This window comes from Bufo bufo, chromosome 2, assembly GCF_905171765.1.
Source record: "Bufo bufo chromosome 2, aBufBuf1.1, whole genome shotgun sequence".
In the NCBI taxonomy this organism is placed as follows: Eukaryota; Metazoa; Chordata; class Amphibia; order Anura; family Bufonidae; genus Bufo; species Bufo bufo.
The window spans coordinates 469,775,592-469,790,495 of record NC_053390.1 but is presented as its reverse complement, the minus strand read 5'-3'; the positions used below and the strand labels follow the sequence as shown (position 1 = coordinate 469,790,495).

Sequence of the window (14,904 nt, the reverse complement as noted above, 5' to 3'; positions counted from 1 at the left end):
CCAGAAAGAAACCTTATCCCTGGCTGTGACACTGCTGCGATTGGATTGAGGCACGGTAAGGGAGGAGACGCCCATTTAGAAACCCTGGCATCTCCTCCCTTTACCAATGCTCAGTATTATCATACCGAGTGGCAAAAATACAGGGGGCACAGTGGGGCTTAGGAACAATATTTTATTTAACAGGGAGGGTGGCAGCAAAAACCATGAAAGGTCTGCTTTAAGTTTATACTTTTTTGCACCTTCATCTTTTGTATACAACTTTTACCCTGGTGTTTGCAGAATCCCATACAGGTCTTTATGGATAATGGATGTCAGATGTGAGCAACATTGCATCTACTCTGGATCTATATTTGTGGCACAGATTACGTTTCTTACACAGTTCACAGCCGCTATTGAAAATGGATGTTTGAACTAATGCTCAAGTGTACTAAATGTAGATCTGGTCAGGTGCACTTATACCCAGAAAGACAACCAGCATACATGTACAGTAGAAGTCCAGGGTTTAAACCCACTTCATTTGTTTTAAACAGACTTGAAAGCAATGTGACTGGATGGCATGGTTACAAATCTTACAATTAGTGAACAATGTTTTGTAGTCTGGTGCAGATTCCCGACTAAGACCATGTTCAGTGGAGTCTATGGGTCAGTCACAATGCAGAGTACAGACAGTTAGCTCAATACAAGTTTATTAATGGCACCAATACATTGCTGATATTCATGCTGTGAAGGAACAGTGTTCTTAATGATTCAAGCAGACCCTATGCTCCCACTTACAGGCTATTGTATAAATTGTACACTCATGATGGGCCATAGAAAATCCTTGACATTAAGTGGGGAGCAAGTACTTAAGGTTGCAAAATTAACGTGTTAAACTGAGAAAAAGTTGAAGTTGTCAAGTCCATCAGATGATTCAGAATGCATGTACAGAGCTCACAGCTTGTCAAGGAAGTTATCCAAGGCTGAAACGCTCTCTTTAAGACCCTTTCGTTTACGGGTCTCTGCAACAACCTGGCTTGGCCTTGTGGTGTTGTCAAAAGGATCACCAGGAAGAATCTGCCAGTGATCAAACACACACTGAGGGAAGGCTTGGCCGCCAGTATTTGATCGTAGATCTGCAGTGAATCCTACAAAAGGAAAAAATAAATAAGTTAACAGCCTTGTCAAACATTTGTCAGTGCTACTTTAAGTGTTAAAAGTAAATAGTCTTTTAAAGTCAACTTAATAGCTGATGAACTGCAAATCTACTGAATGGAACAAAGCAGACCAAGGGATTATATTGATCTGAGTTAGCAGTGCAAAATACATGCTGAGCAGTTTAGGTTTTGTTTCTGCTATTCAATTAAAGCTGCAAAACTGCTAAAGCATGTTAGACAGTATCCACAAGACAGTTAACTCACCAAATGATTCATTGACAGGTAAAAAAGCTTTAACAATAAACATTGGGGTGCCAGCAACTTGGGATTCTTCAAACACATGTCCACGCTTCCTGTTCAAGACACCATAGATTCCTCCAACAACTTGTTCAGGGCACTGTAAAAGTAACAGAATTGTCAATATAGCACTTCAGGCAATACTAAGGCAAGTCTGTGTAAGGAAACCAGTCTATTATACTAACCTGGATCTCTACAAGATATATTGGTTCCATCAAGCGGGGTTGTGCTGTTAATACACAGGCATAGAGACAGCGACGGGCAGTGGGAATTATCTGTCCACCTCCTCTGTGAATGGCATCAGCATGAAGGGTCACATCATGCACATCAAAACGAACAGCCCTCATGTTCTCTTCACAAAGAACACCCTGAAAAATGAATTTATAAGTTACATTCTGATAACATTAGTTAATAGCAACTTCTGATGTTAAGTGTACCTAGAAATGTAAAGCTATTCTGTTACCCACATCACTTAAAGGGAACCTGTCACCTGGATTTTGGGTATATAGCTGAGGACATGGGTTGCTAGATTGCCACTAGCACATCTGCAATACCCAGTCCCCAAAGCTGTGTGCTTGTGTAAAAAAAAAAAAAAATGTATACATATGCAAATTAACCCGAGATGAGTCAGAGCTTGAAAATATGACTTCTCTGGTCACACAAGAAAGATATGACTTGTTAATTTGCACAAAAGGTGGGAAGTACAAAAATGCATAATACTTATTTAATTTCATTTGCAGATGAATTCAATGTGTAATTTATATGTTTAGGGTAACAATGAACATTTAGAAACGCTCAGTGAGGGTAGTAGAGCCGACAGGTTTCTTTAAAGCTAGTCATTGAAGACCATGCCATTTTCTTTATATATGAAGAGACCGATCTATAGACTGAACTCTACAGATAAGAATTCAGGCTCAGTTTTGTATAAACATACCTCCTTTGTAGCCCATTGGAAGCCTGCCACTACACTGTCCTTTATTTCATTTAAGTACTGGACTCCTTTTGTGACATCAGTGAGGAGATTTGGCCCAGTTCCATCAGGACCAAAGCACCAGATCTTTCTTGCTTCGGTGACATCCCATTCATATTTCTCAGCCAGATAACGTGCCCTAGTCTTAAGCTCTTGACGAGATGAAACATCTCCCTTGTCGATGTCCTCAGCTAAACCATCAGGAAAAGGACGAGCCTTCATGTAGAGACGGTTGTGCTTGTTAGGAGACTTTGACAAGCACAACTGGTTGGACTCCTCACTCACTGTCTCACGGTAAGACACAACTGGATCAGATTTCTATGGAGGTCAAACAATGTTAAGTTCTATGAATATGACAATTAGCTGCACAAACTAGAAAGTTTCAACTAAAAGTTACCTTGATTGGAATGCAAGCATGGTCTTCTTCTAGATCTTTTAGACAGATTTCTAAATGCAGTTCACCAGCTCCAGCAATGATGTGTTCTCCAGACTCCTCAATGATACACTGAAGGCAATAAAAAAAGAAAGTATAGACTACATGTAAATAGATTAACACTAAAATAGTTTCCTAGGATGCGACAAACAGTTCATTCCTACCCCTACTAATAGACTATTAGGCAAGAGTTTAAACGAATGCTTACCTGCACCATAGGGTCAGACTTTGCCAGACGCTTCAAGCCTTCTACAAGTTTTGGAAGGTCGGCAGGGTTCTTTGCTTCCACAGCAACACGGACAACAGGGCTCACACTGAACTTCATAACACGCATGTTGTGTGCATGTTCAAAGGTAGTAATTGTTCCAGTCTTCACCAAAAACTGGTCCACTCCAACCAAGCCAACAATGTTGCCACAGGGTACATCTTCAATGGGCTCTACATAACGCCCCATCATCAGAATAGTTCTAGGGTAAAAATTACATATTATAGATACTAATACAAAACAAATTGTGACATTCAGCCTGTATTACTCACCTCTGAATGGGCTTGATGTAAAGATCCTCTTTCTTTCCAGGGGTAAAGTTTGGTCCCATGATTCTAACTTTGAGGCCAGTAGACACAACACCAGAGAACACTCGTCCAAAAGCATAGAATCTACCCTTATCAGTTGTGGGCACCATCTTGGATATGTACATCATCAATGGTCCTTTAGGATCACAATTCTTAACGCCTGGTTGAACAAAGTAAGTGTTAAAACGGAACCCATCAACTTTATGCCAACCTCACCGAGGGCAGCATAAAATGGGTGACAAATGCTGATTTCAGCCGTGTGTCACTCGAGCTAAAAAGTGGTTGCTGAGAACCAGCATCATAATCATTGCAGCACAGCCCTGGAAAAATGTCAAACCTACCTAAGAGTCATGGTTATTCATAATCTCCTGCACTCACCAATCTGCTGATTGGCAGTTCTCTCCTAGAGAGAAAACTAGGTAGAAGACTGTCAATCAGCAGGTGGGCAGGAATTTATGAATAACCATGACTTTTCCAGGCCCAGTCAGCAATGATTGTGATTAGGGGTGGGTGATATGGCCTAAAACCTATATTACAATATATCACACATGCTTAAAATTATATTGCATCTTTTGGGGGGGTTAAACTTTATTATTTTTATTTAACCATTAGTGTCCTTAGGGCTAGAACCCTTGTCCTATTCACCCCAATAGAGCTCTATTAGGGTGAATAGGACTTCACACACTCCATGCTGTCCTGTGCATAGTGCACACGGCAGCAGGGAGTCAACTATGGCAGCCAGGGTTTGGTAGTGTCCTGGCTGCCATAGTAAACAATCGGAGGCCTGCGATTACACTGCTGGGGCTCTGATCAGAAGCTGCCACTAATGATTTAATCATGTGGCAGGGGGCAGCGCAATTAATATAACACTTTGAAGAGGGGGGAGTATAAGGGAGGGGCTGTGGCCACTGCACCACCAATGAATATAGTTAATATGCCCAAATACAAACGTAGCCTGCATGTGCCGGCCATATCCCATACCTGGCCTCTATTACCGTGTGCTGTGATCTGCTGCAATTAACCCATCTGGACCTGAGGGGTTAATTGCTGCAGATCAGTGCGCAGTAATAGAGGCTGGGTATGAGATATGTCCGGCATATGCAGGCTACATTTGTATTCAGCCCCTCTCCTCCCTGTTCTTATTGGAGGTTCAGTGGCCACAGTCCCCCCCCCCCCCCCCCCCCCTAATCTGTTCTTATTGGTGGTCAGCGGCATCAGTGGGGAGGGAGGGACTCCCTCCTTCTCCACTGTGCTGGCTCAGGAAAACATGGTGAGTGCCGAGAGCAGCACATGCCATGTTCTACTGCGATCTGGTGATAAACGAAATCTCTATCGTTGGCCAGATTTATATTGTTTATATCGCCCACCCCTAATAGTGATGTTGGTTCTTGGCAACCACTTTTAAGTGACAGATTGCGGAAATCAACTCACCTGAGTCTTCTTTATGCTGCCATTAGTATGGACAGCATAAATAGTGGTCCACCAGACCGGAAGTGATAAGGACCCATTCTTTGTCATGAGACCACTGCTGTCACTCCTCAACTTCAGTCATGTGCAAGAACAGCACTGCTGGGCCTGCCTCTGGAGTTTTAATTATCCTAGAGAACCCCCTTCAAATCATTGATTCAGTAAAGCAAATTTTCACACACTATGTAGCTACAAACATGCAAAGTGTTTTCTAAGGCAGGTAACTACAGCCATATGTTTATGGTGACAAGTAGTGTCCCACTCAAACCTCATCCATCACATTGTACAGTGTAAACAAATGTCCAGGCTTTTATCAATGGCTGTCTATCCTCCAACTAGCCATTAATAACCAACCTGTGGGGGTCTAAAACCCTGCAACACCCAACTGATCAGCTGTTTCAGGGTTGGTCCAGCACCAGAATTGCACCGCTCTATTCACTGTATAGTGGACTAGTTACTGCAGCACTGCTCCTAATAACTTCAATGGGAGCAGCATGGCAGTAACTGGCTCCGTTCACAAAATTAGTTCCAGTGGAGCAAAGAGACGATTGTGGGGTAGTCTGACAGTGAACAGATATTGACAACCTCCTTATGCACTATTTGAGATTGCTTTATTTCCTTCAGTTACCCTGCAGGTGTATACAACACTATGCCATGCACCCTCTTCCTGGGTGCCCCAGTACAGGGACCCCATTTGGGAGGTTCCTTGACAAGCACAGTTCATACCGACATTATGGCAAGTTTGCACAGTTAACTGATAGCTAAGTGACTATACACATACCCATGGCGGCTTCATCATCAGGAGGTCCCTCATACAAAAGTTCACAACGGTACTTCTGAGCAGTCACAGGTGAAGGCAGATGGATGGTGATCATTTGAAGCAGAGCATCACCAGCAGGAAGCCAGCGTCTCATAACAGCCTATGTTTACAGTTACAGGTTAGTTTAAACTACACAGTAATAGTTTACAATATAGGAGTTTATGCAATTTATGTTTTACCTTAAGCAACTGTTTTCCCTCCTTATCCTTGTCTTCACTGTCTAGCTTAATGTCCAGTTTCTCAATCAGCTTTGCAGTCTCTTCTTTCTTGAAGTTCATGATGGCATCAAAAACCTTACACAAGCATCAAAAGCTAGTTATTTGGTGGCAAGATACACAATCTATTAAAAGAAACTTCACTTCTAGTCAGACTTCAATTTCTTCAGCATTTTGTTCTCAGGTCAAAGTGAAGAATTGTTTAATCATCATTTTCAGTAGTACACCCAAAATACTAATCAGCATATGGGATTTAGAAAGCTATGTAAACCCTTGGTCCCAAATTTTATTACTATTGCAGTGTACTCATTTTGAGCTAAAAATCCTTTAAAACAGTCCTTTATTAGGATGGAAAAAAAAATTCTGTACAGGGTTGAGATGCTCCAATACATGGATCAAAATTCCCTCTGCATTATAAACTCAGCTTGGTTACTGATAAGGATGTGGCTTAAATAAGTCTTTCATGACCTCTTAGTAAATTAGAGAAAGGTTATTAAAGGGCCTGCACAAAAGAGTCACACAGCTAGATACAGTTAACCCATTTGTGACAGAAGGGCTCAGTTTTTTTATAAAGACTAATTGAATTAAATGATTTTTAGCACATAATCTGTAAGATACAATAAAGGCTATGTACACCTTGAGGCAATTGTTTTTAATACATGGAAAACAAAGGGATTGCAAAAATCAGGCAGCTGGACAGTATTTGAATGACCAGTACAAGATAGCTTAAGTGCCCAGAGGAAACCCTAGTGAGCACAAGACTAATTAGTAACAGAGGGACGAAAATAAATAACACTCACCTTGAAAATTGGGTCCAGGATTAGCCAACTGAAGGTTCTTGGCAGCTTTTTGCCATCAGCACTTGTGGGGGACTTGCTGAATTTGCCAGTAGATGGGTCAAAATACCTGTAAGGGAATGATGGGATCAAGTTAAAATGAAATCTCACCTAGGGAGAAGGGAAAAACCCAAGAACTCAACCATACCTGTCACCCCATAGCTTTTTCATCATGTCTTCCACTTTCTTTGCCCGATCTGATGATGACAATTGCCCTTCTCCCTTTGAAGCAAACTTTGCTACGTACATCTCCGCAAACTGTTTCAGGGTAAAAGCCCAGCCATGCAACCCAGAGCCAAAGCCAACAGTACCAAGAACTGGGTCAATCTAAAAAAATAAAAAAAATTGCACACTACAGTCTATAGCATTGAGGGAGACAAACAGTCTCTAGAGTCACCATGATCAACCCCATCACTGGTTGCTTGGCAGGGTTGCATACAGCATTGTGGAGATCATCTTCATGTAAATTAGGAAGTTTGACTGCAGGGCTGGCATAGCTCTTGGAGCACAGTTATGCCATTTGGTGCTATGTAAACTCCTTAACATCCCCATCTTATGGTGCCTCATTAATAGTTACTAGTTTGTTTTTTAGGGTATAAACTCAGTCAGAACAATTAGCACAACAAATAACCCCTGAATGTTTTTGCATTTTCCAAGACCCAAACTCTACACAGCTGTGCAATCTGGCTTAACTTATTCTTAAAGGGTTTCTGTCACCCCGCAAAACTCATTATTTTTTTTGGGATAGTTAGATTGCTCATAGTGCGATATAGCAGAATATAATGCTCTTACTTACTTTCATGCGGCCGATTCTTTATAAAACGAACTTTTATAATATGTAAATGAGGGCTCTACCAGCAAGTAGGGCGTCTACTTGCTGGTAGCTGCTGCAGAAATCCGCCCCCTCGCCGTGTTGATTGACAGGGCCAGCCGTGATCTCCTCCTCCGGCCGGCCCTGTCAGTAATTCAAAAATCGCGCGCCTCGCGTCATTCGGCGCAGGCGCTCTGAGATGAGGAGGCTTGTATCCTCAGCACTCAGTGCGCCTGCGCCGATGACGTCTTCTTTCGGTGATGTCATTGGCGCAGGCGCACTGAGGGAGTGCTGAGGATACGAGCCTCCTCATCTCAGAGCGCCTGCGCCGAATGACGAGAGGCGCGCGATTTTTGAATTACTGACAGGGCCGGCCGGAGGAGGAGATCACGGCTGGCCCTGTCAATCAACACGGCGAGGGGGCGGATTTCTGCAGCAGCTACCAGCAAGTAAACGCCCTACTTGCTGGTAGAGCCCTCATTTACATATTATAAAAGTTCGTTTTATAAAGAATCGGCCGCATGAAAGTAAGTAAGAGCATTATATTCTGCTATATCGCACTATGAGCAATCTAACTATCCAAAAAAAAAAGGAGTTTTGCAGGGTGACAGAAACCCTTTAATTTGTTCCATTTGTGTAGACAAAAAGACATGGGGGCCTTCAAAAGATCCTTAGTTGCCATGTAAAGACATCAGGACCAGAGACATTTTGGGGGGAGCCGATTGTGACAGTCCACCTCCCTCTGAAAGCATTCAGAAGCCACTCAGTTGTGATCATGGCATTTAAGGGCTTAAATGGCTGGGTTCAGCAGTTTGAGCCCAATAGCATTTCTACAATTTTTTACTCAAAATGGGAGAGGGCCTAAAGTGTGCCATTCTGAATGACCTTTACACTAGAAATGTGACAAAGTAAGCCAACCAAAAAGTATATTTAAGCAAAAGTGTCTGTACAAAATGCAGTCCACCTTGAGCCATGTATAAGTATGTGCAACTCAGTTTATTAAACCTGCCCACAGCATGAAGTATCAAACGGAAACTACAGGCCATTTCCATTTTGTCTTTATGCATAACTTTGCAGCAGGACTCCAGGATAAAAAAAAACTGAACAAAATTTAGGAAAAAAAGTTGTTGAACTAGCAACCATTTTAACCACCATCTGGAGCACTGTAATTTGCTCAAATTGGATTTATTTATATCACTCAGTAAAACTGAACAGTATTCGCTTACCATTATGTTCCCCATTGGGCCAGTTTCTCCCTCACCGTAAGTGGAAATGATTACGTTCACATTTTCAACAATACGTTGGAAGGTCCGGAACAGCTCCTCTGGTTCAAGCTGGAGTTCCAGAAGAGCACGATCCATTTTGTTCATCATCAACACAGGGCGGATACGCTCTGCAATAGCCTGGCGGAGCACAGTCTCAGTCTGTACACAGACCCCTAATGTGAGAAAAAAATAAATATAGATGGGTCTCCAGATAAGGGTACTGTCACTTGCGGCAATCCGGACGCATTTGTAAGACAGATGCAGATCCATCTCACAAATGCATTGCAATACTGGATCCATCTTTCCGGTTGTCATCTGGAAAAACAGATCCAGTATTTCTCATTTTTAAAGGTCTGCGCAGACAGCAAGACCGGATCAGTTTTGCCAGAACACTTGGGGCCGGATCCAGCATACCAGCAAGTGTTAAGGATTTTTGGCCTGAGAAAACTGCAGCATGCTGCAGGTTTATTTTCTCTGCCCAAAAAACATGAGGGACTGAACTGATGACATCCTGAACGGAAAGCTTTGCATTCAGAATACATTAGGATAAAACTGATACGTTTTTTTCCAGTATTGAGCCCCTGTGACAGAACTCCATGCCGGAAAACAAAAACGCTAGTGTGAAAGTACCCTAAGGAACTCCAACAGTTACGTCAAGACTCACCAGAGACGCAGTCAACAACAACTAAAGCTCCATCAGTAACACGGAGAGCAGCAGTGACTTCAGAGGAGAAGTCAACATGGCCAGGAGAGTCGATCAAGTTGATGAGAAAACCAGTGCCATCTTTGCTTTGCTTGATGAAGGCCAAGTCGTTTTCTGAAAGTTCGTAGAACAGGGAGATGGCCCTAAAAACAAACTTGTCATCAATTCCACTTTTAACAGTATAGTGTTACCCATTTGATGACATTTTCCAACAGTATTTACTCACGTAGACTTTATGGTGATGCATCGCTCCTGCTCATCTTTACGAGTGTCAGTAAACCTTGTTTCACCAGCACGAGCACCGGCAATAATGCCAGCCTTACACACCAGCGAGTCTGTCAGGGTGGACTTTCCATGATCCACATGGGCTATGACAGACATGTTGCGGATATTTGCCTTTTTGTCCATGATGGCACGGATCTGGTCAACCGTGAAGTTCACCTGATTGAAGAGAGGAGTGAAGTGTTTAGTATACTGTTATTTTCTAGTAACCATTTTTATTATGACATCTTCAGACAGCAAGTCTTAGGCTTCATTCACATCACCGTTCTGCCTTTCCGTTCTCCTGCTTCATTTAGGAGCAGGAGAACGGAAAAGGCACATAACTGATGCTAAACTGAATCAAACGGAGCCTAAGGACCCCATAGACTATAATGGGGTCTGTTACGTTTCCGCTCAGAAGATAATTAAGCGGAGACAAAAGTTGTGCATGCAGGACTTGTCTCCACTTAAAAATCATCCTCTGAGCGGAAACATAACGGACCCCATTATAATCTATGGGGTCCTAAGGGCTCAGTTTGGCGTAAGTTATGTGCCTTTTCCGTCCTTTGTTGTCCTGCGCCTAAACGGAGCAGAACGGAAAGCCTGAACAGTGATGTGAACGAAGCCTTAAAGGGAACCTGTCGCTGTGATTGTGTATAGAGCTGAGGACATGGGTTGTTAGATGGCCGCTAGCACATCCGCAATACCCAGTCCCCATAGCTCTGTGTGCTTTTATTGTGTAAAAAAAAAACGATTTGATACATATGTAAATTAACCTGAGATGAGTCCTGTCCCTGACTCATCTCACATACAGGACTCATCTCAGGTTAATTTGCATATGTATCAAATCTTTTTTTTACACAATAAAAGCACACAGAGCTATGGGGACTGAGTTTTGCGGATCTGCTAGCAGCCATCTAACAACCCATGTCCTCAGCTCTATACACAAAATCCCGGTGACAGGTTCCCTTTAAGTGAAAATGTAATCTGATAAACTGCAATGGTAGATTTAGTAGGACAATATCACAACTTTTTTAGAAATAAACCCAATCAATCCCTGGCAACCCCTTTTACAGGACATTTACAATAATAAAGAAAAGAAATAAGGGGTTGTACGAGACCAGGCAATGTCAAAGTCAGATTGGTGGGAGTGCTGGGAACTAGAAGCCCACCAATCAGCTGTCTGGAGACTGCAAGCGTTCCAGTGAGATGCAGCCTTTCTTCAGTGACAACACGTTCATTGGTCACATGGCTTAGGCAGGGCCGAGTCCTATTCAAGTGAATGGGGCCAAGCTGCGATACCAAGCATAGCAGCTGCTTGGTAAGCTGTGAGAAGACAGATTCTTGTGGCCTATTAAAACAGCTGATCAGTGGGGTCCTAGTGTCAGCCCCTGCCAATCTGCTGATTAGGAGCACAAGTCATAAATATTAATTTTGAAAAGTGCTTTTAAATTCAAATGTGGAACCAGTAAAAAGCTTAACAGGTTATCGGTAGCAGCTACTAAGATTTCTTCCTGACTAACAATTCAGGAGCAATTTAATATTGAGGGTTCAAGTCCTCATCCACACCTGCATGTATCCCACTTAAGGCAGGTTATAATCCACAGCCAGTAAGACTAACATCTGCGCTGAAGCCATGACAAACCTGACTGCCGCCATTATAGATAAGAGCAATTGGCATCAGTCACGCAAGGAGACAGGAAAATAAATACTGTACAGAAATGAACGCCCAACATGCTGAATCACCGATTCACTGAGCAAAGAACACAGTGCAGTGTCTTACATACATAATGTGGTGGCCATGTAGACTGAGAAGTAACTTGTGGGGATCATTTACCAAAGTAAAGTTTGATGAACCACAAGTTCTACAGGAGTTGTGACCTTGATGTAGGGAACATTAGTAATGGTGTGCAGAAGGAGGAGTCGTGATTTCAAACAGCTTGTGGCAAGTAACGGATACATGCGGGTCGCAAACCAAGTCCTGCCTACACCTTGATGATTCAGTGACCCAGTTCCTAATTTGTCAATATCCAGTCGGTCACAAACCCCTCTGCATCCAATGACAGGCCTTAACAGTGATGTGTCTAAGGCAGTACATCACAGCTGGGTGATGTGACGCTGAGGGAGAGGCATGCACGTCAATGCAAGGGTAAGGGATTGAAAGATCAGAGTGGAGCCAGGATGCTGGACCATGGAGAGAAGGCGAGAATGAATCTTGTGTACCATACACAAGGAATTAAATATTGGACAACCCCTACAGGCCTGGCTCAGTCGTGAACTGCCTGGATATAACATGACCACTGCTGCCACTGTGCTCAGACATCACTGCTGGTCAAACAGAACCAGACCAGCACTGCTGGAGGAAGGGGCTATCCAATAGCTTCAATTATGTTAAACCCCTTTAAGTAGGGGACTACACAAAAAAAACACCACAATTTTCAGTTAAAGAGCCAATGAAACGCTAGCTAGCCTGAGCTTAAAGGGTCACTGCACACATCACTGCTAAAGAAAGCTAATCTAGATCACCCTCCCTGAGAACACTACCATACCCCTCAGATATGCGCAGTGCACACAAGCTGTGGCTAGGCATAGCCACTGCGCCTCTGAGGCTATAGCCTGAACTCCCGTGACGTCACCGGCAGAGCTACACTAAAACCGCTGCGTCATTGTGCCTCAGACAAGCAGAAGCGCTGACAATGAGGCCGGGCGGCAGCAGCCACCAACAGGAAACCGTAAATGGCTACCAAGCGGTGAACCGCACAGCAAACGGGAGAGCAACCCGAGCAGAAAGTAGTAAAAGATGACACTACAGGGCAGCGCTGGAAAAACCTCCCACCCGATTACACCAGAGGCGGCCGATATAATTGCGCCACAGGCCGCGGTTATTGTCTAGCACAGACTTCCTGGCAATAGCTTCAAGCGCCACAAATACTCCCCGACCAAGCTGAATACCATCCTACATGACACCAAGGCACCTGGGCTGGGGCCTCCATCTTACCATTCTGGCGGATGGCGGTGGATTCTCTTCACGGGAAAAAGCCGAAGCGGACTGTCTGCCACACAGCAGACAAACAGGCGGAAGAGAAAGCTGACGTCAACAGCACGCCTTTTATAGGGCTTGCGCCGGTTCGCCCACGTGACTGCCAGTGCTGCCGCGCTTGAAAGGCGGGGTCAGATGAGCGGCTTTCTTCCTGCCCTGAAAATAGTGACGTATGTGGTAAATGCCGCCATGTTCTGCTGCTAACACGTGTCGTTTTGGTAGAAACCCAGATAGAGATTCCCTAATAATAAAAGTTTTTAAATTCTTAATGGGTAAACGTGACCTATAAATGGAGCTGTGTCTGTGGTATGACCGGGCACAGAATGTGCTTCAGTTTTGTAGGCGGTAATTATATAGTAAATATAAGACCTGCACTGCAGCTAGAGGTTGTCTGGTGAATGGTGTCCATATGCTTAAAAAATTGTCTACAACAGCATGTGTGAACACAGCTTCACATTGCATAAATGCCAACTTTGTTTTTTGGGACTGTTCTAAATTTTTGGTGCAATTCAAAAATTTCTGCTGTATTTAACCCCTTAAGGACACAGCCTTTTTACACCTTAGGACCAGGCCATTTTTTGAAAATCTGACCAGAGTCCCTTTAAGTGCTGATAACTTTAAAACGGTTTGACTTATCCAGGCCGTTCTGAGATTGTTTTTTCGTCACATATTGTACTTCATGACACTGGTAAAATGGAGTCAAAAAAAAAATTTTTTTTGCACCAAAAAATACCTAATTTAACAAAAATTTGAAAAAAATTAGCAAATTTCAAAGTTTCAGTTTCTCTACTTCTGTAATACATAGTAATACCCCCAAAAATTGTGATGACTTTACATTCCCCATATGTCTACTTCATGTTTGAATTGTTTTGGGAATGATATTTTATTTTTTGGGGATGTTATAAGGCTTAGAAGTTTAGAAGCAAATCTTGAAATTTTTCCGAAATTTACAAAAACTCAATTTCTAGGGACCAGTTCAGGTCTCAAGTCACTTTGCGAGGCTTACATTATAGAAACCACCCAAAAATGACCCCATCTAAGAAACTACACCCCTCAAGGTATTCAAAACTGATTTTGCATACGTTGTTAACCCTTTAGGTGTTGCACAAGAGTTATTGGCAAATAGGGAGGAAATTTGAGAATTTCATTTTTTTGTCTAATTTTTCATTTTAACCCATTTTTTCCACTAACAAACCAAGGGTTAACAGCCAAACAAGACTGTATCTTTATTGCCCTGACTCTGCCATTTACAGAAACACCCAATATGTGGCCGTAAACTACTGTACGGCCACACAGCGGGGCGTAGAGTGAAAGGTGCGCCGTTTGGTTTTTGGAAGGCTGATTTTTATGGACTGGTTTATTTACACCATGTCCCATTTGAAGCCCCCTGATGCACCCCTAGAGGAGAAACTCCCTAAAAGTGACCCCATCTAAGAAACTACACCCCTCAAGGTATTCAAAACTGATTTTACATACGTCGTTAACCCTTTAGGTGTTGCACAAGAGTTATTGGCAAATGGCGATGAAATTTGAGAATTTCATTTTTTTGCCTAATTTTCCATTTTAACCCATTTTTTCCACTAACAAAGCAAGGGTTAACAGCCAAACAAGACTGTATCTTTATTGCCCTGACTCTGCTGTTTACAGAAACACCCCATATGTGGCCGTAAACTACTGTACGGGCACACAGCGGGGCGTAGAGTGAAAGGTGCGCCGTTTGGTTTTTGGAGGGCTGATTTTGCTGGACTGTTTTTTTGGCACCATGTCCCATTTGAAGCCCCCCTGATGCACCCCTAGATTATAAACTCCATAAAAGTGACCCCATCTAAGAAACTACACCCCTCAAGGTATTCAAAACTGATTTTACAAACTTTGTTAACCCTTTAGGTGTTGCACAAGATTTAATGGAAAATAGAGATACAATTTCAAAATTTCACTTTTTTGGCAGATTTTCCATTTTAATATTTTTTTTCCAGTTACAAAGCAAGGGTTAACAGCCAAACAAAACTCATTATTTATGGCCCTAATTCTGTAGTTTACAGAAACACCCCATATGTGGTCGTAAACAGCTGTACGGGCA

At 42.8% G+C, this 14,904-nt stretch overlaps 1 protein-coding gene and 1 non-coding gene across 2 annotated transcripts; both read right to left on the bottom strand.

Annotated features, from left to right (window-relative positions):
• Nucleotides 1-668: 668 nt before the first annotated feature.
• EEF2 (eukaryotic translation elongation factor 2) lies at nt 669-12,934 on the bottom strand. The gene is made up of 15 exons (XM_040417704.1): nt 12,783-12,934; nt 9,750-9,964; nt 9,485-9,666; nt 8,782-8,993; nt 6,893-7,071; nt 6,709-6,814; nt 5,873-5,986; nt 5,655-5,793; nt 3,371-3,566; nt 3,042-3,300; nt 2,798-2,905; nt 2,365-2,718; nt 1,616-1,798; nt 1,398-1,530; nt 669-1,124 (listed from the first exon to the last, which is right to left on the bottom strand). The coding sequence occupies exons 1-15, from the start codon at nt 12,783-12,785 to the stop codon at nt 931-933; spliced, it is 2,577 nt and encodes an 858-aa protein (XP_040273638.1). The 5' UTR covers nt 12,786-12,934; the 3' UTR covers nt 669-930.
• On the bottom strand, nt 6,057-6,125 carry LOC120992659. Its single transcript, XR_005777055.1, has one exon. It is a non-coding gene; the product is annotated as a small nucleolar RNA SNORD37 (small nucleolar RNA).
• Nucleotides 12,935-14,904: the final 1,970 nt, after the last annotated feature.

Excerpts from the sequence above, each read along its gene's own strand:
- EEF2 (XM_040417704.1), bottom strand. Across the intron at positions 6,815-6,892 it reads AAAAAGCTATGGGGTGACAG|GTATTTTGACCCATCTACTG; the intron begins GTATGGTTGAGT and ends ATTCCCTTACAG. Across the intron at positions 2,719-2,797 it reads ATGCTTGCATTCCAATCAAG|AAATCTGATCCAGTTGTGTC; the intron begins GTAACTTTTAGT and ends TGACCTCCATAG.